General features: G+C 38.3%; 3 protein-coding genes across 4 annotated transcripts; all 3 read right to left on the bottom strand.

The window, feature by feature from the left end:
* Positions 1-727: 727 nt before the first annotated feature.
* LOC135681650 (putative glutathione S-transferase 8) lies at positions 728-10,971 on the bottom strand. 2 transcript variants are annotated; one of them, XM_065196223.2, is made up of 6 exons: positions 10,813-10,971; positions 7,903-8,057; positions 3,015-3,113; positions 2,396-2,523; positions 1,545-1,655; positions 728-1,005 (listed from the first exon to the last, which is right to left on the bottom strand). In XM_065196223.2, the coding sequence occupies exons 2-6, from the start codon at positions 8,039-8,041 to the stop codon at positions 841-843; spliced, it is 642 nt and encodes a 213-aa protein (XP_065052295.2). In that variant the 5' UTR covers positions 8,042-8,057; positions 10,813-10,971; the 3' UTR covers positions 728-840. The 2 variants fall into 2 exon arrangements, with proteins under 2 accessions (XP_065052295.2, XP_088968022.1); XM_089111896.1 differs by lacking the exon at positions 10,813-10,971 and adding an exon at positions 10,080-10,228.
* Positions 10,972-14,837: 3,866 nt separating this feature from the next.
* On the bottom strand, positions 14,838-24,590 carry LOC135681418 (putative glutathione S-transferase 8). The gene is made up of 6 exons (XM_065195886.2): positions 24,432-24,590; positions 19,053-19,207; positions 16,659-16,757; positions 16,040-16,167; positions 15,544-15,654; positions 14,838-15,122 (listed from the first exon to the last, which is right to left on the bottom strand). Exons 2-6 carry the CDS (start codon positions 19,189-19,191, stop codon positions 14,958-14,960), a joined length of 642 nt encoding a protein of 213 aa, XP_065051958.2. The 5' UTR covers positions 19,192-19,207; positions 24,432-24,590; the 3' UTR covers positions 14,838-14,957.
* LOC148958720 (zinc finger MYM-type protein 1-like) lies at positions 21,538-22,212 on the bottom strand. The gene has a single exon (XM_089111852.1). The coding sequence runs from the start codon at positions 22,210-22,212 to the stop codon at positions 21,538-21,540; it is 675 nt and encodes a 224-aa protein (XP_088967978.1).
* Positions 24,591-25,306: the final 716 nt, after the last annotated feature.

Below are 25,306 nucleotides of genomic sequence, written 5' to 3'. Positions count from 1 at the left end.
ACTTATGACAGCCCATATTGCCACCGTGATCGCTTTGTCAGTGATTCAGTGTATTTGCCGCAACTTATCGATTAAGCTCACCCTCTTTAATGATCCCTCCTTTTATCATCTCAGAATTTTAAAATGGAAGGCAATTTGCTTATGGTGTTTTTGCAAGAAAGATCTTATATGTACTTTCGGATAAATTTATTGAAAGGTTTTTATCAAAGTCATTTTTTGCCTAGTTATTTGACGGCAGTCTTCTTATTCTTGAAATACCTGTTGCGCCCCTCTCGAATAAAACTCTCAAATTCCTCCTCCTCTCCTTATACTATTCCTCGTAGGTTTGCGTTCTTATTGCTAACTGTTCAATGTTATTTTCATGGCAAGATTCAGAGAATCGAAAGAGAATTGTCTAGCATAATTTATGAAAGATAGATTAATATCTAAATACGAAATTTTATCAGCACTTTTTAAGGTGCTGTTTTATTGTCGTTTCACATCATTGTTATGATCACTGCATTTAGGACGTCGTGCTCTTTTCAAAATGTCAAATGTGCTTGCAAACCCTTCGCCAGAGCAAAGTTTTTAATATCAGATTTTCTGCTTTGAAAAGGGCTACAACACCTCCCCCATCCTTCCCGCGCGCTTGTTTATGTTAAAAATGAGTACCAAAGCTAAGAAATTTACACTTGATTAGTTTTGACTCAGTTGACAGAATGAAAATGCAGAGATTACATCTTTGATCTACGGTATCTAATAATGACATCATAGCAAAAGTCTAACCTACGAACAAGACAGGGTATAAGAAATATATCCTCGATATCTATTGATACAGTTCAGTCTTGATTTGAAAGGCAACTACATGGTGGTCTTTGGACGGGTTTCTATGTGCTTCTTAATGTTTGGAAGAGCATTCAGCCGATCAAACAGTGCCTTAAGCAATGGTGTTGCATCAAGACATCCTGGTTTCATCTCGAGCATGATGCATGCAGTGTCAAGAAAGGACAAATCTGCCCATGTTACCTGTAATATCAAATACATCTTGAATTAGATCAAACTCCATAAGTAATTCTTGAAAGCCAAGTTATGATTAAGTTGCAAGAAACTTTTAGGCAAAAAATTAAAAGAGTTTATTAACAACTTTTTTGTGGCAAAAAATTTAAAAGTGTGGTACTGATTGGGCAACCTCAACTGTCATGTGCTCGCGTTTATGATTGGCCTATTTCGATTAACAACCGGGTATATATATTTCCTAGTGTAGGGCTTTCGACCTATGTTCTGACGTTATAAACTCTGAAGAGTATCAGGCTCAAAGCTTAAGTATGTTTCAAAATGTTGTCCTATTTACAAAGCCATCTTCAAATTTATTTTGTACACTGCAATAGACCTTTTGCGGGAGAAATCATCGAGGCTAGTATGGATCTTTGTAGGAAATGACGCTCACATAGAAACATAAATAATATTTGATATTGCCATTATATGATCATTTTGAGACATCTTTGAAGGCAAGATCCACAGCTCTATACATCATTTGGTGATTAAATGGTCATCTTAATACATACCTGATCTCCAACCAAGAATCCAGCTCCATTGTTATTTGATTTTAACGTGTTTTCCAAAGCTGCAAGCTTGTTTGCAATTTTCCCTGCGAATGCTTCAGTTTTGAGTTGCTCCTTTAATACAAAAATGTTTTGGTTATCGGAAAGTTTTTCTGGAATAATCTTAGGTGTATTTCTGCATTTCAGCGATACTTCCTAGGGCTTGAAACTCTGACGGGGGCGAGAAACTAGTAAATAATTCTGCAGCTCATAAAAAACAGTTTGCACTGTTCTTAATAAGCAGCATCTCTTTCAACATATATACCGACCAAGAGTAGTTCGATACAATTGGGCAGCACCCTTGTGGAAAGAATTTTCCTCCTGTTAGCATTTGCCTTATGATTATATATATATATAAACTCAAAGAAAACAATTTCGCAAACGTATCATTTTCGTAAATATATATATATCATAGAGTTGAAGAAAATAAGACTACATGATTTATCTCTACAAGCCTGCTTTGTGAGTAACTCACTCTTCAGGAATATGTCTTAGATTAAATCAAAAGAACCACAATGTAACACTAGCTTTGCCAAAACATTAAAGTAACACACGACTTTTAACTGTGTTTGATTGATGCTCCTTAACATCCAGAGAAATGAGCCACTTAAAAATGATGCATCAGAAGTTTAGGCAGATCTTTGTAAATAATACTATGTTTCGTTTACGGAAAAAGGGGTGCTCTTTCACCAATGTGTTTGCCTTTTGGTTGAAACAGGAGAAATTAGGCCATCGAATATACCTATTTCGGTTCCAGCGGCACAAAGAAGATTCAGTTGAAGCTAAAAATTTTCAAATAGCTTATCAAAACTTACAAATTTTGTATCGTCTGCTTCTTTTCTGTAATAAGGAGTAAATGGCTGACATTCCTTTCTGACATCCTTGAGGACGCCAACAACGGCATCACACCAAGCCTTCTCAAAATTATCCTTACCTGCCAAACCTTCAAAAGAATTTGCAGGATAAAAATTCTGCCTCTAACCCATTGATAAATAATCATTGGCGACTCTCATTTCAAGGTTTTGTCACTTCTGACAACTATCAAATTTCAAAAATTGTATGCTTGACGTTTATTATCTAACAAAAGTATAGTTTTGAATCAACCCCTCCATCTAACAGACACCTGTCTTTTCCCTACAAACCCAGAAGTAAACACTTGTAAAGGAATATTGCGTACAACAGAGTGGCGCTATAATCGAAAAACAAACAGAAAATGCAAGATGGAGTAAATAAATAAAAATTGCTAAGTCAATTTTCATGCGACATGTTATTTATTTGTTATGTTTAGATATGTATTTTGAACCCTGGGTATGAGGCCATCAAAATATTCAATCTCTTGCATCTACACACAACAAAAACATTTGTTATTGGCTAAAAAGAAAAATTTCTTGACCACTAAAGCATTAATATATACAAAAGGTTAAATTCTCTCACCAAGCTCTCCAGCAACATATCTTGCAATGGCCGTTGATTCTGGCAAGACTTTATCATCGATCTCAAGAGATGGTGCACATCCAAATGGATAACGAGAAGCTAGAAAAGTCAGAAATTAGCAAACATTCTGAGCAGACATTATTCCTCGCCGGGATTGGTGGTAACTAAGCTTAGTCTTGGACAGGATTGTGCCATTTTAGTTCAAATATGGACCCATAATTCTACACATGTCTGAAAAATGTGACCCATAATTCCAAAAATATGATTAAAACTATACCCCTAACTACGCAAGGAAAAAAACATTTTTCATGACACAGGTAAATAGTTTGCTCCAAAATCTCAATATTACAAATATTTGATACTTTCAATCACTCTATTCCAAGAGCATGAAAAGGAAACCATGCAAATTGGATATGTAATCCAAGACAATGCAACAACTGTGCTGACATGCCAAAAAGCCATAAAATAACAAGGTTTCTGTTATCAAGGTTTCTGACAGGCATCAAATCAAAGTTGTTAGTGTAATCCCTTTTTATGCTTGGATTTTCTTTATGCCAATGGTTGAACATGCTCATTAAACATTGGGACATTTGATTCCCATCAGCTATGGTTCTTGGCTCTACAATATCTTGAAATGTTCCATCAAAATAGTTATTGGCACTTTCAGCTCTTTCAGCTTTTTAAAGTTAAGCCCTACTTTTTTTATTTCCCTTATATGTCAAGACAGAAGCTTATATGTCAAGTGACTTTCAATTGTTTTTATAGACAAAGGCATGTGCTCCTCTTCCGGTTTCAATAGAAATCAGGGAATGAAATCTTTATTTAAGGTTCAGTTTATGGGAATAAGACAGTAAAATCCAGGCATATATTTAAAGGGCAACCTTGCATAGTCAGAATTGTCACTTCTAGCTGGACATCAATTTTGTTAGGCCTAATGCTAAATTTTCCTCCTGATATTTTTTTGCAACATTTTCCCATAATGGTACCCATAATTCTGCATGTTTCTTCAAATGGTACCTATTATTCCGCAATGTATTTTAAAAAATGATACCAATAATTCTGCACTTTTCAGAAGAAAGGTATCCCTATATAATGGAATGTTCCCTTATCTCAAACCAATTAAGTTACCTCCCACCCTTGTGCATTATTCACTTTATGAGATGCGTTGTCTGCTAATGCTGGCTGAACAATAATGGTAAAATAAAATTAAAATAGCCAAAAACCTTTTTACTGACATCACCTGTTGATTTATTAAGCACAAGGTAAAATATGAACTTCAGTAACTCATAGTCCGGTCGCTTGTGTCACAATTATTGCTCCCGCTCGATTCGCGTGCCAAAATCGATTTTTTTGCATGAATGTATTTGAATATCCATCTAGATTACGAAAATCATAGGTGCCATTTTTTTAGGAAAGCGGAGAAGTTTAAAGAGGGCGTTAATCACGTGCGGTCAATGTCAGTTCCTCTGCGGAGGAGCAAATACTATTAATCGTAATAGATGATAAGAACGAACTTTGAACGAATGAACTTCAACAAATTGTTTCCAAATGCTATAGGGACATGTCTTTAATCACTTTATTACTTAGAAATGGAAATTTATAGTCACGTGACTTCTTACCCCCTAAATCGATGTAAGGAGATTTCTAATCCAATTGGTCATAAACTTCATCCTGGATGAAGTTTATGAATGAACGTTATTGATATTCACGTCAAACTCATTTCTATAACTTTTAATATCTAAGCGAAACATCAAGAGGCAGGGCTCCTGGAGCATATTGGGGATGGGGAGGGGGGGATAGAAAGATTTAGGGGGCACATGCTGAAAGATAAGAGCAATATTTACTGTATTGTTTTAAGTACATTATGGGATTTATTGTAGACTAAGCCACATCAGCCCTCTCAGCGATAAAGAGGGGCAAAAAAACTCAAGGAATGAAATTAAATGAATGATTGAAGTTTAGAGTCCAAGGATTTTCTAACGAGGGTCCATGACCGTTAGTATGACCGTTAGTATGAATAACATCTTTAAGCAAAAAAATTATGAAAACAACAGGGATGATATGACGTGTTAATGCAATTTTTTGTTGAAACCATAAAAAAGGACAAGCACAGCTTGTCAAAAACTGAGACAAAACAGTGTAATACCAACCTCAACCAGATCACACTGGACCCTCTCACAAAATCTTGTGTCGTTAGGAGATCTGGGATCCAGTTTGTTGTTAGAATAGTGTACCTAGTGTACTCAACTAGATAGGGGCGTGTGTCAGTATAGATATACTATACTGCTACATATAACATATATAAACATGTATATAAGTTGTCTTTTATAATTTCTGAGTCCTTGCTAGTTCATCAGCCAATCCACCAGGTAGAGCATTTCGGGGCTTATGATCAGTATGCTCCTTTACACCTGGGTGCCCCCTCACCCCTGCGCCCAGGGATGATGCCAGCAAAGGTGTATCTTTGAATCGTAGCGTTGTATAGAAAAGAACGGGATATCCACGTTCATGTGTATCCAGTTTATTCATGTAGCCTCACTATAGAGGTATATATCATGTATTCAATAAGAATATACTACGAGCTCGTAGTGCCAATGGAGGGACAATGGTTAGGCATATAAAAATATAATAGTGACATAAATATATGTATATAAAATACTTGCGTACTCATACGTAAGTACAAGAGCGGTGTGCAAATAGGTATTGGGGTTATTCAGACTGTGTATAGATATACGTTGAATTTGTGACATCGATACATGTATATACAAATAATCGGGTACCAAAATGTGAGTTTAGGGAGAAAATGAGAGTTTAGCAGAAAAAACATGGAACCAGAAAAGTTACCTCCAACTTTAGGAGCATTGATTCCCCACATACAAAGAGCAAGTTTTATTGCTGGAATTTTAAAGGAATATACAACTGCGATTAATTAAATTCAACCTCTTGTGGGAAACGGTTGGTAAATGGATGAGGGTATGGAGGTACCGATAAAGTGCCTTGAGCTGCCAGCCCCGCAATCAGTTCTTGAACTTGTCAAATGCGGATGCAAGGTTCGATGCAAGGGACGAGGGAACTGTTCGTGTTTGAAGAATGGGCAGTCATGCACTGAACTATGCAAATGTGTAGATTGGGAAAATATTAAAGACTACGCCGCAGGTGAAGAGACAGACGCCGATTCTGGAGAGGGAGTCGAAATTCATTAACGTGTTTATACTGTTCGTTGTTCCTTAAAGCCTGGTTTCCATATGATCGCAAAAAACGCAAGAAACGCAATGCGATCCTTGCGACAAACCGGTTTCCATTTGATCGCAAGAAACGCACTGCGATCCTTGCGACTCCCGCGAATAATGATTTGACTTTGGGCGCGCCAAAATTAAAATGGCTGGAATCAACCAGCAATGTCTACTGCAATCGAGCTTGTTTATTATTATTGCATTGTTGAAAAGAGTCAGAGGACGTCGTGCAAGAAAAAAACATAGGTTTTGGGTTAGAAAATTTATTCAGAGGAGAGAAGAACACGGTGCGTTTCACACACTAACAGAGGATCTGAGGATTCACGATCGGGAGTACTTTTTCAGGTAGGCTTAATTTGTCAGGTTGGAATGAATGTAACCTCGGTGCCTGTTGATTTTTACCTCTTTAGGCAGATTCCTGAACTTGTTCTTAAAGTCCCGGCTATTCTTATTATAAAGGCAGTCGTACTGTTGTATTTCTTCTATTACAGCAAGGTCTTCTGCTGTTAAAAAAGCCATCTTGAAATTTCGATGAAAATAAATAGATGCGAGGCTTGGTAGAACATCCCGGATGATAAACTGACGCAAGGATCGCCAAGTTGTTAACAAGCGGTTTCCATTAGAAAAACCATCGACGCAAAGATCGCAAGAATCGTAGAGATAGAAAATTTTCTATCTCAAACGCAAAAATCGCAAAAATCGCAAAAATCGCAACAATCGCAACAGACGGAATAGAGCAGTTTCCATTAATACGCAAGGATCGCAGGATCGCAAGGATCGCAAGTCACAAATTTAAGCGATTCTTGCGTCTCTTGCGTTTTTTGCGATCATATGGAAACCAGGCTTAATACACCTATATTCTCAGCAGCTTTTCCATGTTATCCACTAAAGCTGATGTTTAAAATGTTTTGTAGAAATTTCTGCTTTAAGCAATTTAGGGACACCTCCTTCAACGGGCCATTAATGGCATCCCCCTGAAATGAGGCCCCTCTCTTCCGATGTTTAAAAGTTGCAGAAATGACTCTGACGCGATTAAAAATTGTTTTCTTCAGAATATCTCATTGTAGAAACCAAAAAAGTACTTATTTCCATATATGGAAATAGGGGCAGAAAGTCACGTGATTAACCATATTAAGTCCTAAAACCAGGACCCAATATTTAAAGATTTCCCCAGTTAACATTTGAAAACAATTTAAAGTTAATTTAAAGTTAGTTTTTATCATCTATTGTGATTGGGACATTTTTCTCCTCCGCAGAGACACTTGCTTTGACCGGTCGTGATTTGCACCCCAGTAAGACCCACTTCCGCTGACCCAAAAAAATGGCACCTATGATTTTTATATTATTGACAGATATTTGTAGGCATTCATGCAAAAAAATCAATTTTGGCACGCAAATCGAGCGGAATTACACAAGGATCCCGACTATCAAGGAAAATTTTGCTAAAGCAAGGCTTTCCAAATGGCATTGATTTCAGTTAAATCATTTTCTTCATTAATTTGCTTTTCTTGTTGTGCAACTCTGTGTGCTACTTTCCAAAGTCACAATCTGGAATTCCACAATCAAATGTTTTCTAATTATTATGTTGCTTGAAACAACTCTGAGATGGAGCAGTTTCTTATTTGTCTTCACCATAACAAGATGTTATTTCTCACCATTATTCTTTTTTTCTTCAGCCCACTCAGTCCCTTCAAACCTGTGATCTGTGAACTCCTGCCCAGCTTGCACAAAGATGAGGCGGATCAGCTCTCCAAGTCCCCTTACATTAAAGTAGTGCAATGTGTATTGTGGCATTTTGTAATAGACTGACCTGCATAAACCAAAGTAAAAATTTTAGAAAAAACTGAAGCTTCACCCAACTGAAGCGCAAAGACTTTTAGTATGCAGTATATGTTCTTTTGAGCACCAAAAGTTGGAGGATGGGAAGACCTTCCATTGGCTAGCAAGTAATAGAAATCTCTTGACACAATTAGGATATTCAACTTTAACATAGCATTGGATTGAAACATCAATGGAAAATATGTCCTTGTAAACAAATCACAAATTATCTGCTAGTGTTTGAACTGGTTGACTTTTTTCTAGAATGGGCAAGGAAAAAAATTCATATATTTTAGCACTGGCTGTCCTAAGATCAGCAACAGCACATGATATGGCTCGAGAAGAAGATACATGTGCCCACAAAACAGTAGATTAAGCAAGCCTTCTTCACACTCCCCTATTGAGCACCATGTGGACGACAAACCCATGTCAGAATTGGTTAAAGATAGAGAAGCAAACACATTTTCAGCCACACCCTATTTTAAACATACTGGAGTGCGAGTAAAAATCACATAGGAGCACGAGTGATTCTTTCGCTGAATTATGTAGGAGTGCAAGTGTTTTTGCATATTCTTTTTAAGGAAGAAATTTTTTATTGCAGAGGGTGCGGTTCTCGAAGAATTGCTTTTTGTTCCAACTGGCTTTAGCAATTTTTGTGAAATTTTAATGCTTCTTGAGGAAAAATGAAGAAACTATTGTCCTCTTAAAGACATCATTGTTGTGTTGGTCAGCTCTTACTGTCTTGCAGTGGCTGTAATTAGAATTTTTTCTTTCAATTCAAGTTTGTAGAAATGTTAAGACAAAAGAACATTGGCAAGATAGACAATTTTCAAATCTTGTGAAAGATTTCACTAAAAATTTGAAAGACATGGGGGAATCATGAAGTCAACCTTTTCAGATGCAAAAGTTTTGTTGAACTTGATTGCAAGAACATTTGTAACATTTAAACTTTAGTTGAATCCTTTTGCCGGTGAAACAGGGGGGTTGGGATAAGGAGCAGACAGTCTTCAAAAATTCTAAACAAAAAACAAAAGGAGGAGGGTGATTTCTTACCTTAGAGTAGCAAAAGATGAGTGAAGGCCACTCAGAATATTCACTGTGTTTATTTCATCACTAAAAAGTTCCATTTGCAAGCTGATTGTTGGTCTAAAATGCTTATAACTTATTTGTGTCCATTTTTTGGAATATTCGTGTGAAAATATAATATGACATGAAATTTTCAATAAGAAATTTTTGCTAGTAAGGCTCAGTACTGAAAATTTCTGTCATTGAATCATGTCAAATTGGCCTTCTCTATTAATTGGAAGTCATTTAGTTGTGTGATAACTGTACTTTCATGTGATATCTGTGTGCGTGTGTTCGTGTGTGTGCATGTGTTTGTGCCTGTGTATGTGCGCATGTAAGATTATTTTGATTCAAATAACTACTAGATACTTAATAAAAAATACAAGAAAGAAACTTAATTTAACGGAATAATAAAATGAGAATTTTTTTCCAAAATATCATAATTCACAAAGAATATAATACATTCCATGAAACTGATACATTCCAAACCACTGCTGCTACTGCCTGGCCGACCAGCAGGCCGAGCAATGGGGTGAGCAGCAGGGCCTCCGACGAAGTGGCGGGGGACATGGCAGCAGGGCCCCCAATTTCAAACATTATTATTTTTAAACAAATATTATTTGCAAAATTATAAAGCAAAGCAATCAAAATCCTGTGATATGATTGTTAAAGGCATTGAGTCGTGGTAAACAGGAAGCGTATACCCAAATTGCAAAAATTGCTGAGTCATCATGATAGCTTCGCTAATCTGATCAAGCAAACTGCCGCGATCTGTCAAGCAAACTGCACACACGATGTTGTAAGCAGTGGCGGATTTAAGGTTGCCCCTCCCTCAACAAGTTGAAGCAAGTCTGGTGCCCCTTTTTGGAAATTGTGCGCCCCTTTTGAAGAATGAGAATCAGATGAAAAAGGTTCTTGGACCGATAGGTTAATTTGCTTCAAGGATTACCTCAAAGTTTTGTTGTTTATTCTGAAAAGATATCTGAAATTGTTGTATACAGCGTACTCTCGTAACCAATTTTTGAAATCTCTTCAGCGCCCCCACTACCAACTGCCCCTCCTTCAAATTTAATCTGGATCCGCCCCTGGTTGTAAGTGCTCTTTGTTCTGCCGTTTCTAAAGGTTCTTTCTCTCTCTCTCTTTTCTCTTGCTCTCTACAAAAGATTTCAAACTTCTTCCCCCATTTGTACCTTTCAAATGCCACAAAGGCTTTTCAAATCCCTTTCGCTTTCGACAAAGAATGTCTGCTCACATGAAAACAAACTTATCACATGGAAACAGACAGACCCCCCGCGGATAACCAGTATTTACCATGACTCAATGCCTTTAAATTTTCTCTAGGCCCCCATACTTTCGAACCATGAGCAGGGTAGGGGACCGAGCACAACATCCCTTGTAAAGTGCCCACTTAAAGTCCTATACCATTACCTACATGCCGCGACGTTAGTTTCAGAAAAAATTAAAAACAGTGCAACTATGATTTAGTCACTGAAGGACAACAGAACTGGGCTACGCCTTAAAGAGGTTCGCATAAAATACACGTGGCTGAATTGACAGTGCTTTCTATAATCTAATCTGCAGGCCTGCAGCTCCAATTCAAAAATATAAATGCTATTTATCAGCAAAATATAATGATACTATAACAAATATTAGTTATTTCATAAAATACCCTGATTTGTTACCTGAGGTTCGCAAATTGTCAACGTCAGCAGCTGCGAGATGAAGAAGCAAATGGACCGATCTCGTCCAAAGCAACAGCTTTAATCCGCAAAGAAAGGAACCAAAAACTGCCTGAATCGATTGTTCTCAGAACAAAGCTCACCCGCAGCCTGTAACTGCTTATCCGTAACCACTGGTATTTGATGACAGTTTTTGTCCGGGTGGACACAGAATATTGAGTGCCACAAATGCCGGAAATGGTGCCACAAATGGCGGAAATCTCTCGTGGGGGCCAAGGCTAAAGAATGGGGGGTCAAGGCATCTTTCACCTTTCATTGCATCTTTGCTTCGAAGGCTTGCTTGCTAGGTAACAGGAAACTGGTATAACGTAGGTATCATAGATCTATGATAGGTATCAATCGTCAAGGTTAGTACTTATCAGGAGCTCAGTGGGTTTGGGCGTTTCCCACTCAGGCGCTGATTAGTGTGGTGGAATTACGATTTTACCCGGACAAAAATAATAAAAAGCTGTAATTCGGCACATAGGTTGCATATGATACTGGGAATAACCAGAAAAAAGCCCCATCAATTGCACATTGGGAATTCCTTATTTGGGCAAATCCCATATGGCGCACTGATCAGCAGGGTTCAAATTTTGTTGTCGCTAAAACCATATTATATGTACATATTCGCAAAGACAGTATCTTTCTGTCTTTTACACTGTCAGACAGTACAACTTTTATTCAACATACGCGCCCTTCAATGTGGAAATAAGTACTTTCTGGTCAATAAATAGCATCCTATTTCCCCAAACTATCCTTCTGCGTTTCTGACAGCAGCTCTTTCTTCCCTTATAACAGTTACATTTAAGAACTGGTAACCTCAGTTGGTATGTCTGGATCGGCCCGATCGGCCGGGTAGGGGTCTATGAATTAGCTCTGCTATAAGATCCCTTCCCAACCATTAGGTTCTTTTTTGAAAATTTTCAATTTCATCAATTTAATGACTTGGTATCATAGGTTATGGTAAATCTAGCCCAATTCATGTACTCGTTTCTCTATTTTTTATTAATCATATATAACTTAAATTGTAATTTTTGTTGGTTGAAATGAAAGCTCTTATGTCTTAGATAGGGGGCAACTGGACAATAACATGTATACAGTGGTGGCGCCAGGGGAGGGCTAGGGCACTACAGTCCCTCCATCGGAAGCATCTAGCCCCTATCGGAAGAAAATTTTTGGTTATTGTCGGAGCAAATTTGACAAAATAACATACGAAAACTGCATAGTCAATTTAGCCCCCCTGTTGGAAGCTCTAACCCCTCTGTCGGAAGATTTCTGGCGCCACCTCTGAATGTATATATGTTTATTTATGAACAACTTATATATTAACAAGATCAAAAAATACGATGATGAAATCCTATCCAACAAGGAGGAGGTTAAGAATCCCGCTAAACATTAGGACATTTCTGCAATCCGTGTATTATTTTGAGAAAATCTGCGTCCGGCAAGTGTGTAGAATTCCCTCGTTCCGTTGAGAAATTGCCAGATTTCCTCAATCTACCACAAAATTCCCCTAAAATTATGTTCTTCCGCAAACACTGATGACATCTTCATTTGGAGAAAAAATGCAAGGATCTACCCTGTGCCTTGCAGACAAATATTCTTGCTGGTAATAACTGCGGGTACGAAGGTATTTTAATGCAGAACACGGGAAAAGGTGAACCACGTTGAAGTATATTTCCGGGTTTTGGGTCCTAGGTACTCTCAAAACACCCTCTTTTTCATGTGCGCACTTCTCAATTGAAAAGTTTGCAATTTTTGGGATTATACGTAATTTGGAAGTTATCTCTTTTTCTGGAAAAGAAGGGCATAAAGGGAATATTACTGGCCCAGCATCAAGCTGTAGTTTTGTGCAGCCACTTTGAATTTGCACTGAATTTGGCAGTGTTTTTTACGTCTTAGTAACAAAAATTACTTAGATGGAGGATGTCAATGAAAAAAGTTGAAAAACGGTCAGAATTGAAATCTTCTACTTTAAATTAGTTTATAATGAAAAAATCATGTTGTTTGGACCGTTTGGTCGCGAGTTACTTTGTTTTGAATATTTGGATATTTCTTTAGATTTGACCGGAATTTGCTGCTGCAGTAAAAAAATTTCACTAGAGTCAGCCCGGGCTGAGTGGGCCCGAGTTGAGTCAGCCCGGGCAAAATTCTAATGATTTTGCATCGATAGAATTTGCGATATAAAATGAAAATATTCAGCAAGAGTATCAGCCATTCTGTCCGTGCGCTTTTCAATATTCAATCGTCCCACTTTGTTTCTGCCCAATCACCACTAAATTTGCATATTCTAAGGGTACGTATGTTAAATAAAAAATATTCAGCATGAAATTATCTTTCAAAAGATGTACTATGTGGTTTTAGCAACATTAAAATTTTGAACCACTACTGATCAGTGCGCCATTATGGTATTTGCCCAAATAAGGAATTCCCAATGTCTAATTGATGGGGTTTTTTTCTGGTCATTTCCAACTTAGTATAGAACATCTGTGCCAAATTACAGCTTTATATTATTTTTATCCGGGTTAGACAGTTTTTATATCTAATTCCACTACACTATTCCCCCAAACTGAAAGAAAATGTTACTAGTGTATCTTTGCAGTTGCGTGCTCGCAGGGGGACAAGGGGGCAATTGCCCTCCTGCTGATCAAATATCAGGGGTGCCAAAATGAATGTTGCCTCAGGGGTGCCAAAATGAATGTTGCCTCAGGGGCGCCAAAATGAATGTTGCCTCAGGGGCGCCAAAATGAATGTTGCCTCAGGGGCGCCAAAATGAATGTTGTCTCAGGGGCGCCAAAATGAATGTTGCCTCAGGGGCGCCAAAATGAATGTTGCCTCAGGGGCGCCAAAATGAATGTTGCCTCAGGGACGCCTCTCTTATCTTCCTCGCTCTCGACTTGCATTGACAACAAATGAAACTAAATGAAGGCAGATCACTGATAAAATGCGCGCCAAACAGTTCCCGATCTACCCAGGACAGCGACAAGCTTGTCGGTGCCTTTGAAAAAATTGCATCACAGACATTTCCATTTGATCGCTGGTCAGATGAAAAATCTGTGACATCGAATTAACAGGCAATTAAAAAGGATTAATTCTTGCTGCTTCATACAACAAGCAACATGTAAAACGAAGACTACATCGATATCCATCTTTACGACCATCTTGAAAACCTTTAAATTCTTTATGTAAAGATGTATCAAAACATAGTAACAAACTGGAAACAAAGGTCTCCGAGAGCTGCTAGGATATTTGCTAGGTGTATTTCACTAAGCCTGAAGAGTGTAATTGAAGTATTTCTTAACTGCCAGGCCCCTGGGGCCTCACCCTTTTCTCAGGGCCTCATTTTTAAACCTTCTTCAAGGACTCACTCTCAACATTTCTCCAGGCTCCCACTCTTAAATTTTAAAGGGTCTCGCACTTGAACTTTACAAATTATCTCACCAGGGCCTCACCTTTTCCCAGAGCCTCACTCAACCTAAAGACTTCTTATTCTTGAAATACCTGTTGCGTATCCCCCTAAAGGTAACCAAAAGCCCCTCTCGAATAAGACTCTCAAATTGCTCCCCCCCCCCTCTCCTTATACTGTTCCTCGTAGGTTTGCGTTCTTATTGCTAACTGTTCAATGTTATTTTCATGGCAAGTTTCAGAGAGAATCAAAGAGAATCTTCTAGCATAACGACTGTAAATATTTTATGGTAAATAGCTTCATGGATTTATGAAAGATAGATTAACAACTGGATACGAAGTTTTATCAGCATTTTTTAAGGTGCTGTTTTATTGTCGTTTCACATCATTGTTATGCTCAACGCATTTAGGACGTCGTGCTCTTTTCAAAATGTCAAATGTGCTTGCAAACCCTTCGCCAGAGCAAAGTTCCCGCGCGCTTGTTTATGTTAAAAATGAGCGCCAAAGCTAAGAAATTTACACTTGATTAGTTTTGACTTGGTTATGATTAGTTGACAGAATAAAAATGCAGAGATTACATCTTTGATCTACGGTATCTAATAATGAAATCACAGCAAAAGTCTAACCTACGAACAAGACAGGGTATTAGAAATATATCCTCGATATCTTTCGATACAGTTCAGTCTTGATTTGAAAGGCATCTACAGGGTAGTCTTCGGACGGGTTTCTATGTACTTCTTAATGTTTGGTAGAGCATTCAGCCGATCATACAGTGCCTTGAGCAATGGGGTTGCATCAAGACATTCTGGTTTCAACTCGAGCATGAAGAATGCAGTGTCCAGAAAGGACAAATCTGCCAACGTTACCTGTAATACCAAATACATATTGAATTGGATCGAACTCCATAAGTAATTCTTGGAAGTCAAGTTATGTTCAAGTTGCAAGAATTTTTTAGGCAAAAACTAAGCTGGTTTACTAACAACTAGCGTAGGGCTTTCGACCAATGTTCTGACGTTATAAACTCTGAAGAGTGTCAGGCTTAATGCTTTAGTATGTTTCAAAATAGTTTCCTATTTACAATGCAATGGATCTTTTTCAGGGAGAAATCGAAAACATAAATGATAATTGATACCGCCATTAAATTATCATTTTGAGACGTCTTTGAAGGCAAGATCTACAGCTCTATATATGATATTGTGATAAAATGATCATTTTGAGACGTCTTTGAAGGCAAGATCCACAGCTCTATACATGACTTGGTGATTAAATCATCATTTTAATACATACCTGATCTCCAACCAAGAATCCAGCTCCATTGTTATTTGATTTCAACGTGCTTTCCAAAGCTGCAAGCTTGTTTGCAATTTTCCCTGCGAATGCTTCAGTTTTGAGTTGCTCCTTTAATACAAAAATGTTTTGGTTATCGGAAAGTTTTCCAGGAATAATCTTAGGTGTATTTCTGCATTTCAGCGATACTTCTTAAGGCTTAAGACTCTGACGGGGGCAAAGAAACTAGTAAATCATTCTGCAGCTCATAAAAAACAGTTCTTAATAAGCAGCATCTCTTTCAAGATATATAAATATGATGCATGAAAAGATAGGTAGATCTTTGTAAATAATACTATGTTTTGTTTACGGAAAACGGGGTGCTCTTTCACCAATATGTTTGCCTTTTGGTTGAAACAAGAGAAATTAGGCCACCGGATATACCTATTTGGGTTAAAAAGGCACAAAGAAGATTCAGTTGAAGCTAAAAATTTTCAAATAGCTTATCAAAACTTACCAATTTTGCATCGTCTGTTTCCGTTCTGTAGAAAGGGTTAAATGGCTGACATTCCTTTTTGACATCCTTGAGGACGCCAACAACGGCATCACACCAAGCCTTCTCAAAATTATCCTTACCTGCCAAACCTTCAAAAAAATTTGCAGGATAAAAATTCTGCCTCTAGCCCATTGGTAAATAATCATTGGCGACTCTCATTTCAAGGTTTTGTCACTTCTGGCAACTATCAAATTTCCAAAATTGTATGCTTGACGTTTATTATCTAACAAAAGTATAGCTTTGAATCAACCCCTCCATCTAACAGACACCTGTCCTTTCCCCACAAACCCAGAAGTAAACACTTCTAAAGGAATATTGCGTACAACAGAGTGGCGCTATAATCGAAAAACAAACAGAAAATGCAAGATGGAGTAAATAAATAAGAATTGCTAAGTCAATTTTCATGTGACATGTTATTTATTTGTTATGTTTAGATATGTATTTTGACCTCTTGGTATAAGACCATCAAAATATTCCATCTCTTGCATCTACACACAACAAAAACATTTGTCATTGGCTAAAAAGAAAAATTTCTTGACCACTAAAGCATTAATATATACAAAAGGTTCAATTCTCTCACCAAGCTCTCCAGCAACATATCCTGCAATGGCCATTGACTCTGGCAAGACTTTACCATCGATCTCAAGAGATGGTGCACATCCAAATGGATAACGAGATGCTAGAAAAGTCGGAAATTAGCAAACAGTCTGAGCAGACATTATTCCTCGCCGGGATTGGGGGTAACTAAGCCTAGTCTTGGACAGGATTGTGCCATTTTAGTTCAAATATGGACCCACAATTCTACCCATGTCTGAAAAACGTGACCCAAGATTCCAAAAATATGATTAAAATTATACCCACAAAATTTTTCACGACACAGCTAAATAATTTGCCCCAAAATCAAATATTTGATACTTTCAATCACTCTATTCCAAGAGCATAAAGAAAAACCACTCATGCAAGTCAGCTGCTCACGAAACAGCAATTCAATTCAATATGTAATCCAAGACAATGCAACAACTGTGCTGACATGCCCAAAAGCCATTAAATAACAAGGTTTCTGTTATCAAGGTTTCTGACAGGCATCAAATCAAAGTTGTTAGTGTAAAATTTGTTATGCTTGGATTTCTTTATGCCAATGGTTGAATATGCTCATTAAACATTGGGACCTATGATTCCCATCAGCTACGGTTCTTGGCTCTACAATATCCTGAAATGTTCCATCAAAATAGTTATTGGCACTTTCAGCTCTTTCAGTTGCTCAAAGTTAAGCCCCAATTTCTTTTATTTCTCTTCTATGTCAAGAGAGAAGCTAAGTGACTTTCAATTGTTTTTATAGACAAAGACATGTGCTCCTCTTCTGATTTCAACAGAAATCAGTTTAGGTTCAGTTTATGGGCATAAGACAGTAAAGTCCAGGCATATATTTAAAGGGCAACCTTGCATAGTCTACAGAATTGTCACTTCTAGCTGGACATTAATTTTGTTAGGCCTAATGCTAAATTTTCCTCCTAATAATTTTGCAATATTCTCCCATAATGCTACCTATAATTCGACATGTTTCTTCAAATGTTGCCTATTATTCCGCAATATATTTAAAGAAATGATACCAATAGTTCTGCACTTTTCAGAAAAAAGGTATCTCTAAATAATGGCATGCTCCAGTATCTCAAACCAAATAAGTTACCTCCCCACCCTGCTATTCACTTTATGAGATGCGTTGTCTGCTAATGCTGGCTCAACAATAATGTAAAATACAATTAAAATAGCCAAAAACCTTTTTACTGACATCACATGTTGATTTATTAAGCATGAGGTAAAATGTGAATTGCAGTAACTAAGGAAAATATTTTGCTAAAGCAAGGCTTTCCAAATGGCATTGATTTCAGTTGAATCATTTTTCTCATTAATTTGCTTTTCTTGTTGTGCAACTCTGTGTGCTATTTTCCAAAGTCACAATCTGGAGTTCCCAGTCCTAGTAATGTGAAATTTTTGGGTTTGCTGGTAATCGCACGCCTTGAAAAGTTTAGGCATGTGATGGCATGCAATGGCGTGCGATAACTCGCGAGACCTTACGATTTTTATGAAGACTTGATGTCATCTTTGTATCAGAAGGTCTGTATCACTCTTTGAAAAAGCGTTTGAGGTTTTCAAAAATCAAAATGTTTTTATGGAATTTTAGAAGAAGCTTCTTGAAAACAAAATAATTTAACATAAAGGATACAAGTCTTTTAGGCCCTGTTGCAATTACTCCGTTTCCGTGTGAGAACGAATTCGAGTGGATCTGTTTTATTTTGAGTTCCATTAATACACTCAAAAACAGGGTCATTTGATACCAAACCGAAGTTATTCAAAAACGCTGTTCAAAGTGGAGTCATCCAAAACAGAATCATTTGAAGACACGTTGTTTTATTGGGAACATCAAAGACAGAGGCATTCAAAAACAGAGTCATTCAATCTCAGTTTCAAAAAGAGCTCGAGCAAAGGATATGTGAACGGATAAATATGGAGTAATGGAAACATCCATGTTATCGTTTAGACCAAAACAGAGTGGCCCGGGGCATTGTGCTCAAGAAAATACGAAAAGAACAGATAGAGAACGAAGACACAAAAACGGAGTAATGGGAACCGGGCCTTAAAGAGTTAAAATGCCTCCAGAAACCCCATCAATATAACTCACACGAAAGAAATTAAAAATTACCTTTATAAATCACTAGAGAAAATAAACAAGAAATTAAAAGAAACAAACACGAAAAAGAATAGTAATTCAGTAGAACTGCACATGCAATAGAAAGCACACCTCGAAAGTTTTAGGCATGTTTGGAGGAATGCGCTAGCGGCCTCACACCTTATATTACCAGGACTCAGTTCCACAATCAATTCAAATGTTCCCTTATTATTATGTAACTTGAAACAACTCTGAGATGGAACAGTTTCTTATTTGCCTTCACCATAACAAGATGTTATTTCTCACCATTATTCTTTTTTTCTTCAGCCCACTCATTTATTTCAAACCTGTGATCTGTGAACTCCTGCCCAGCTTGCACAAAGATGAGGCGGATCAGCTCTCCAAGTCCCCTGACATTAAAGTAGTGCAATGTGTATTGTGGCATTTTGTAATAGACTGACCTGCATAAACAAAAGTAAAAATTTTAGAACACTCACCCAACTGAAGCGCAAAGACTTTTAGTATGCAGTATATGTTCTTTTGAGCATCAAAAGTTGGAGGATGGGAAGACCTTCCATTGGCTAGCAAGTAATGTAAATCTCTCTACACAATTAAGATATTCAACTTTAACATAGCATTGGATTCAAACATCAATGGAAAATATGCCCTTGTAAACCAGTCACAAATTATCTGCTAGTGTGTGGGCTGGTTAACGTTTTTCTGGAATGGGCAATGAAAAAAATTCATATAGTTTTACACTGGCTGTCCTATGATCAGTAACGGCACATGATATGGCTCGAGAAGAAGATACATGTGCCCACAAAACAGTAGATTAAACGAGCCTTCTTCACACTCCCCTATTGAGCACCATGTGGACGTCATACCCATGTCAGAATTGGTAAATGATAGAGAAGCAAAACACATTTTCAACCACACCCTATTTGAAGGCCACACCCTTTTCAACAAGTGTTGATACCCTTTCAATTGAGAATACCTTCCATAAACTTGCCTAGATGGGAAATTTCAAGGACCATGCTGATTGAAACCTCAGAAATATGTATCTTGAAGAAGAATATAGATGCAGTCAGTACACTATTTTGCTTCTGCGAGAAAGGGATCTTGATTTCTTGTGTCTTTTGTTAAGAATACAATCTTTAGCTATACAATGAACAAAACAATCAGTGGTGGCGCCAGGGGAGGGCTAGGGGGGTCACAGCCTCTCCGTCGGAAGCATCTAGCCCCCCCCCCCCATCGGAGGAAATTTTAGGTTATTGTCGGAGCAAATTTGACAAAATAACGTACGAAAACTGCTTATTTTAGTCATTTTAGCCCCCCTGACGGAAGCTCCAACCCCTCTGTCGGAAGATTTCTGGCGCCACCACTGAAAACAATGTCATCTTGTAGTTCTTTTCACACAAAATGTGAACCCGCATTGTTTATTTTACACAAAAGATTTCTTAACAAAGACTTGTTTACGTATGTTTGCATGTTTTGCTTTTAGTAGTTAGTTGAGTTATAAAGCGGTGAATTTGATATTACGATATGGAACTCATTACAAAACGTCTTCTATTAGAATGATCTCAGGGCAAAAATTCTTAACATCTTTTGCACGCTTATCTGGACCAACCCTGATTAGCTGATTAGCTGATTGGCAGAAAATGCTAGGTTGTAGGGAAGAACTTTTGCTAATCCTTGGTTAAAACATTGAATATATGTATCTGATTGCAACACTTAAAAATAACAATCACGTCACTACTACTTTAAACCAAACTTCTACATGAGCTCTAGTTGCACAAGTTTCTTAACAATAGGGGGGGGGGCTAAAAATTTCCGAGTAAAGGGTGTTAAAATGGCATGGTGTCAGGGCAAACGATCTGTTTTAGGAGCCTTCAAAGAAAGATACCCTTTCTACAATTTTTGATGCCTCTTTTCTATGTGTATGAGAGTTTCTAAAGACATATACAGCACCTTGCATTTCAAGGAAGCTACTAAAGATGCAAACTGGACATGACTACAAAGACTACAAGGACTGCTTAATGTAGACATGAGGTGCTGAGGTTCTGTGCCACAACTAGCTTTATCTCCAGCATCAACATGCAATTTTAAGGCTGAAAATGAGAGCTGTGTGCTTGTACCTTGTACAGTCTTTGTAATATGAGGCGTGCGATCGCATGCGCAAAACAAATTGTCCAAGGCGTGCAAATCATCGCACGCGCAAAACAAAGAATTTGCCATAAAACATCGCTTATGTTTGGAAAATTTCTACAGCAGCGGTAAGTCAAAATCGCCAAATTCTAAGGCAGTTCTGTCGTTTTCCAAGGTGTTGTTAAAGTACTTCCCACTGGCGGCGCCAGCCACTGCGCTCTGGGGGGGGGGGGGACAAAAAAAATTTTAGGTCACCCCCTTTTAGCAATATAAAACGCCCTTTTACAAACAAGGAAAGTCAATTTTACCTGAAAGGAGCGCCCATAACTAACTGTTGGCTATGTAAAGGCAGTTTGAGGACGTGTCCCCCCCCCCCCGTGGCGCCGCTACTGGTACTCCCATACGGGATTTAGCAATATGGCATCACAAAGAGAGGCCCACCGAGAGGGGGGGCAAGAGGGGCAACTGCCCAGGGGCCCTGCGCCAGATAGGGGCCCGTCAATAAGTCTTCAATTTTTTAAAATGGTAATTTTTGAATCAGGGAAGTCATAATAATAAATCAAATAACCGTTAACAAACAAAATACCCATCAAGTAAACAAATTGGGTAAACAGGCAAGGTAACACTCTAGTAAGCTTTAATGTCTTTAACTGTCCGAGAGTATAGCTTTGCGAGCTTTTCTTTCAGCAGACGTATTAATAACATCTTGCAAATCTACTTTTCGAGCAATGTCTCGCTCAAGTGATAGCACAGCCAAGTTATTAAGCCGGACTTGTCCCATTGTTGTCCTCATGAAATTTTTTACGGGGTTGAATTTGCTGAAAGATCTTTCTGCACTCGCAACAGTAACTGGAAGGCAGCAAAAAATTCTCAACGCGATGAAGAGATTTGGAAAGAGACTCATTAATCCCAGACTTCTCAGCTTATTAAGTAGATCTAAGGGGCTCAAACAAACGTCTCCAAACTTTAATCGACGGAGATGTCGTAGTTGAATCATTTCTTCTAGTAGATCCGGAGAAACATCAGTAGCATAGTTGGCTGCAAACTCTTTTACAGTGCTGCTCAATTTAGTTTCTTCCATTTCCACGTATCGCCACAAGAAGCTGAAAGTTGAGGCAATGTTTCTTGTTTCTCGAAATCTCAGTGAAATCCTGGCCAAGACAGAGTCAAGCGCAACATAGAAGACGTTTATTTTGAATTCGTCTTCGTTGGATAATCCACAGGATTCGTGTTTGTTGTCAGCTTTACGCTTTCTTTTTCCCCTTGACTCAAAAACTGAATCAATGTCAAGCGATTCAGCAACGAATTTTGCTTCATTCATGATGGCATCCCAATTATCTCGATGGCTTTTATTTCTTCAATAAGCACATCAAGCTACTTTACTGCCTCGTCAATAGTAGAAATGCTCGTTTCCATCAGCAAATTAGCGGTGTGAATTGAAACGAGAATCTTGTACCAAAATGTGAGCAGGATCAAACCCTTGAAGGATTTGAAATAATTCAAAAGGATAGCAGTGGCGTACCCAGGGCGCTAGCAATGGGGGTCTGGGGCGTAGCCCCTAGGAAATTTTTTGGACCACGCCCTTCAAACACTCGCAAATGCGGGGAAACGCCCTTTTTGCAAATTTTCCCCCATTGTTTGATTCATTTTAGCTACGGTAAATAGCAAAGTATTTTACAATTGTTATTGACAAAAGCATCAGTATACTACTCCCCCCCAATGAGTTTTACATCGTTTTTGGACAAATCTCGAGGACCATATTTTAGAAAAGTGGGGGGTCCGGACCCCCCTATTCCCCCCCCTTGGGTACGCCACTGAAGGATAGACCGATCTTCCATTGCTTCTGCAGATAAACTGGTATCACTCAGTTGATCGAGAGCCTTCAAAACACCAGGTAGATTGCTTGCAATGGGCTTAACAGCCTCTATTATTGCAGACCAACAAGTTGTCGATGTTGCGTGAAGTGATGCGCCTGTGCATTCAAGAAGGATTTTCCACCTGGCTGGGCTTTTGCGACATGGCTGGGCTTAATAAATTATACAGTTTTTGGACATATCCAAAGAATGATTTGACTTCATCGACATCGTTAAAATACTGATGTATATATATCATTGGAAAGCTTTCCTTCAGGCGAGCCCGAATCTAGCGGTTATATTGACGTCAGACGTATACTTAAGAAGTTACAATGGTTTTGAGTCTAGGAAACATAACCTTTTTGACGTCATCAGTAACGTGACTTTGATGAATTTTTGAAAATGTTGTAAGGGCTTAAATTATTCGTTATACCATATTGTTCCGTAATCAGCCGAGAAAACAAAGGTTAGGCAATGCGGTCGATGGTTGAGAGGAATGCCCTGCCTAAAAGAACATTGGCAAGATAGACAATTTTCAAATCTTTTGAAAGATTTCACTAAAAATTTGAAAGACATGGGGAGATCATGAAGTCAACCTTTTCAGATGCCAAAGTCTGGTTGAACTTGATTGCAAGAACATTTGTAACATTTAAACTTCAGTTGAATCCTTTAGTCGGTGGAACAGGGGGTTGGGATAAGGAGCAGACGGTCTTCAAAAATTCTAAACAAAAAACAAAAGGAGGAGGGTGATTTCTTACCTTAGAGTAGCAAAAGATGAGTGAAGGCCACTCAGAACATCCACTGTGTTCATTTCATCACTAAAAGGTTCCATTTGCAAGCTGATCGTTGGTCTAAAATGCTTATAACTTATTTGTGTCCATTTTTTGGAATATTCGTGTAAAAATACAATACGACATGAATTTTTCACTAAGAATTTTTTGCTAGTAGGGCTCAGTACTGAAAATTTCTGTCATTGAATCATGTCAAATTGGCCTTCTCTTTTGGGAGTCATTTGGTTGTGTGATAACTGTACTTTCATGTGATATCTGTGTGTGCGTGTGTAAGATTATTTTGATTCAAAATACTTCTAGTTTCTTAATACAAAATAACAAGAATAAAACTAAATTTAAATCGAATAATAAAATGAGAAAATTTTTTCAAAATGTCATAATTCTCAAAAAATGAAATACATTCCATAAAACTGATACATTCCACACTGCCGCTGCCCGGCCGACGAGCAGGCCGAGCAGGGGGGCGAGCAGCAGGGCCTCCGACGAAGGAGGCGGGGGTCGTGGCAGCAGGACCCCCAATTTTTTTGCAAAACTTTCGAGCAAAAATCTTGTGCTTTGATTGTTAAATTTTCTCTAGGCCCCCATACTTGCGAACCATGAGCAGGGGACCGAGCACCACTTTCCTTGTATAGTGCCCACCACAAGTCCTTTACCATTATCGTGAGTTTCAGAAAAAAGTTAAAAACAGTGTAACTATGATTTAGTCACTGAAGGACAACAGAGCAGGGCTACGCCTTAAAGAGGTTCACATAAAATACACGTGGCTGAATTGACAGTGCTTTCCATAATCTGCAGGCCTGCAGCTCCAATTCAAAAATCTAAATGCTATTTATCAGCAAAATATAATGATACTATAACAAATGTTAGTTATTTCATAAAATACCCTGATTTGTTACCTGAGGTTCGCAAATTGTCAACGTCAGCAGCTGCGAGATGAAGAAGCAAATGGACCGATCTCGTCCAAAGCAACAGCTTTAATCCGCAAAGAAAGGACAGGAACTAAACACTAACTGAATCGATTGTTCTCAGAACAATGCTCACCCGCAGCCTGTAACTGCTTATCCGTAACCACTGGTGTTTGATGACAGTTTTTGTCCGGGTGGACACAGAATATTGAGTGCCACAAATGCCGGAAATGGTGCCACAAATGGCGGAAATCTCTCGTGGGGGGCCAAGGCTAAAGAATGGGGGGTCAAGGCATCTTTCACCTTTCATTGCATCTTTGCTTCGAAGGATTGCTTGCTAGGTAACAGGAAACTGGTATAACGTAGGTATCATAGATCTATGATAGGTATCAATCGTCAAGATTAGTACTTATCAGAGCTCAGTGGGTTTGGGCGTTTCCCACTTGAGCCCTGCATAGCCTACAATGGAATTTTGTGGCCTTTTTCAGCAAGGGTCTGCATCCAATCTTTTTCAGTGCACAAAATTATCTAGATGACTCAAGTTTTGTGCTGGTTTTCCCGTTGGATGCAAATATGATACAATAATTTTTTAGCCTGGGACCTAGTACCCAAGTCTAAAAATAGCACTTGACAGTTGCTAGTTATGTATAGCATTAAATGTCACAATAACTTAACCCCAAGGCTGTCACTAGCTATTGTATTTAAATGGGCTGTCCAGGTCCCATTTGCAAACAAATAAGGGAACCCATCATTTATTAGCTTAAAAGTTGAAAAATTTGCAAAGTAAGCACCCCTAGATGACAAAACCCATCTCCTTATGCAAAGGAATTTTTTCAAAGGGGTGAAACATCCCTCACAACCCCCAT

Source organism: Rhopilema esculentum, chromosome 12 (genome assembly GCF_057945365.1).
Source record: "Rhopilema esculentum isolate cy_ngs chromosome 12, ASM5794536v1, whole genome shotgun sequence".
Lineage (NCBI taxonomy): Eukaryota > Metazoa > Cnidaria > Scyphozoa > Rhizostomeae > Rhizostomatidae > Rhopilema > Rhopilema esculentum.
Note: the sequence above shows the minus strand (reverse complement) of the source record. Positions and strands in the feature narration are given on the sequence as shown.

Coding starts and splice junctions, on each gene's coding strand:
- LOC135681418 (XM_065195886.2), bottom strand. CDS start 19,191: ATGCCACAATACACATTGCACTACTTTAATGTCAGGGGACTTGGAGAG. Junction 16,168..16,658: donor ATATGTTGCTGGAGAGCTTG/GTGAGAGAATTG, acceptor ATTTTTTTGAAG/GTTTGGCAGGTAAGGATAAT. Junction 15,123..15,543: donor GATTCTTGGTTGGAGATCAG/GTATGTATTAAA, acceptor TTGGTATTACAG/GTAACGTTGGCAGATTTGTC.
- LOC148958720 (XM_089111852.1), bottom strand. CDS start 22,212: ATGAATGAAGCAAAATTCGTTGCTGAATCGCTTGACATTGATTCAGTT.
- LOC135681650 (XM_065196223.2), bottom strand. CDS start 8,041: ATGCCACAATACACATTGCACTACTTTAATGTAAGGGGACTTGGAGAG. Junction 2,524..3,014: donor ATATGTTGCTGGAGAGCTTG/GTGAGAGAATTT, acceptor ATTCTTTTGAAG/GTTTGGCAGGTAAGGATAAT. Junction 1,006..1,544: donor GATTCTTGGTTGGAGATCAG/GTATGTATTAAG, acceptor TTGATATTACAG/GTAACATGGGCAGATTTGTC.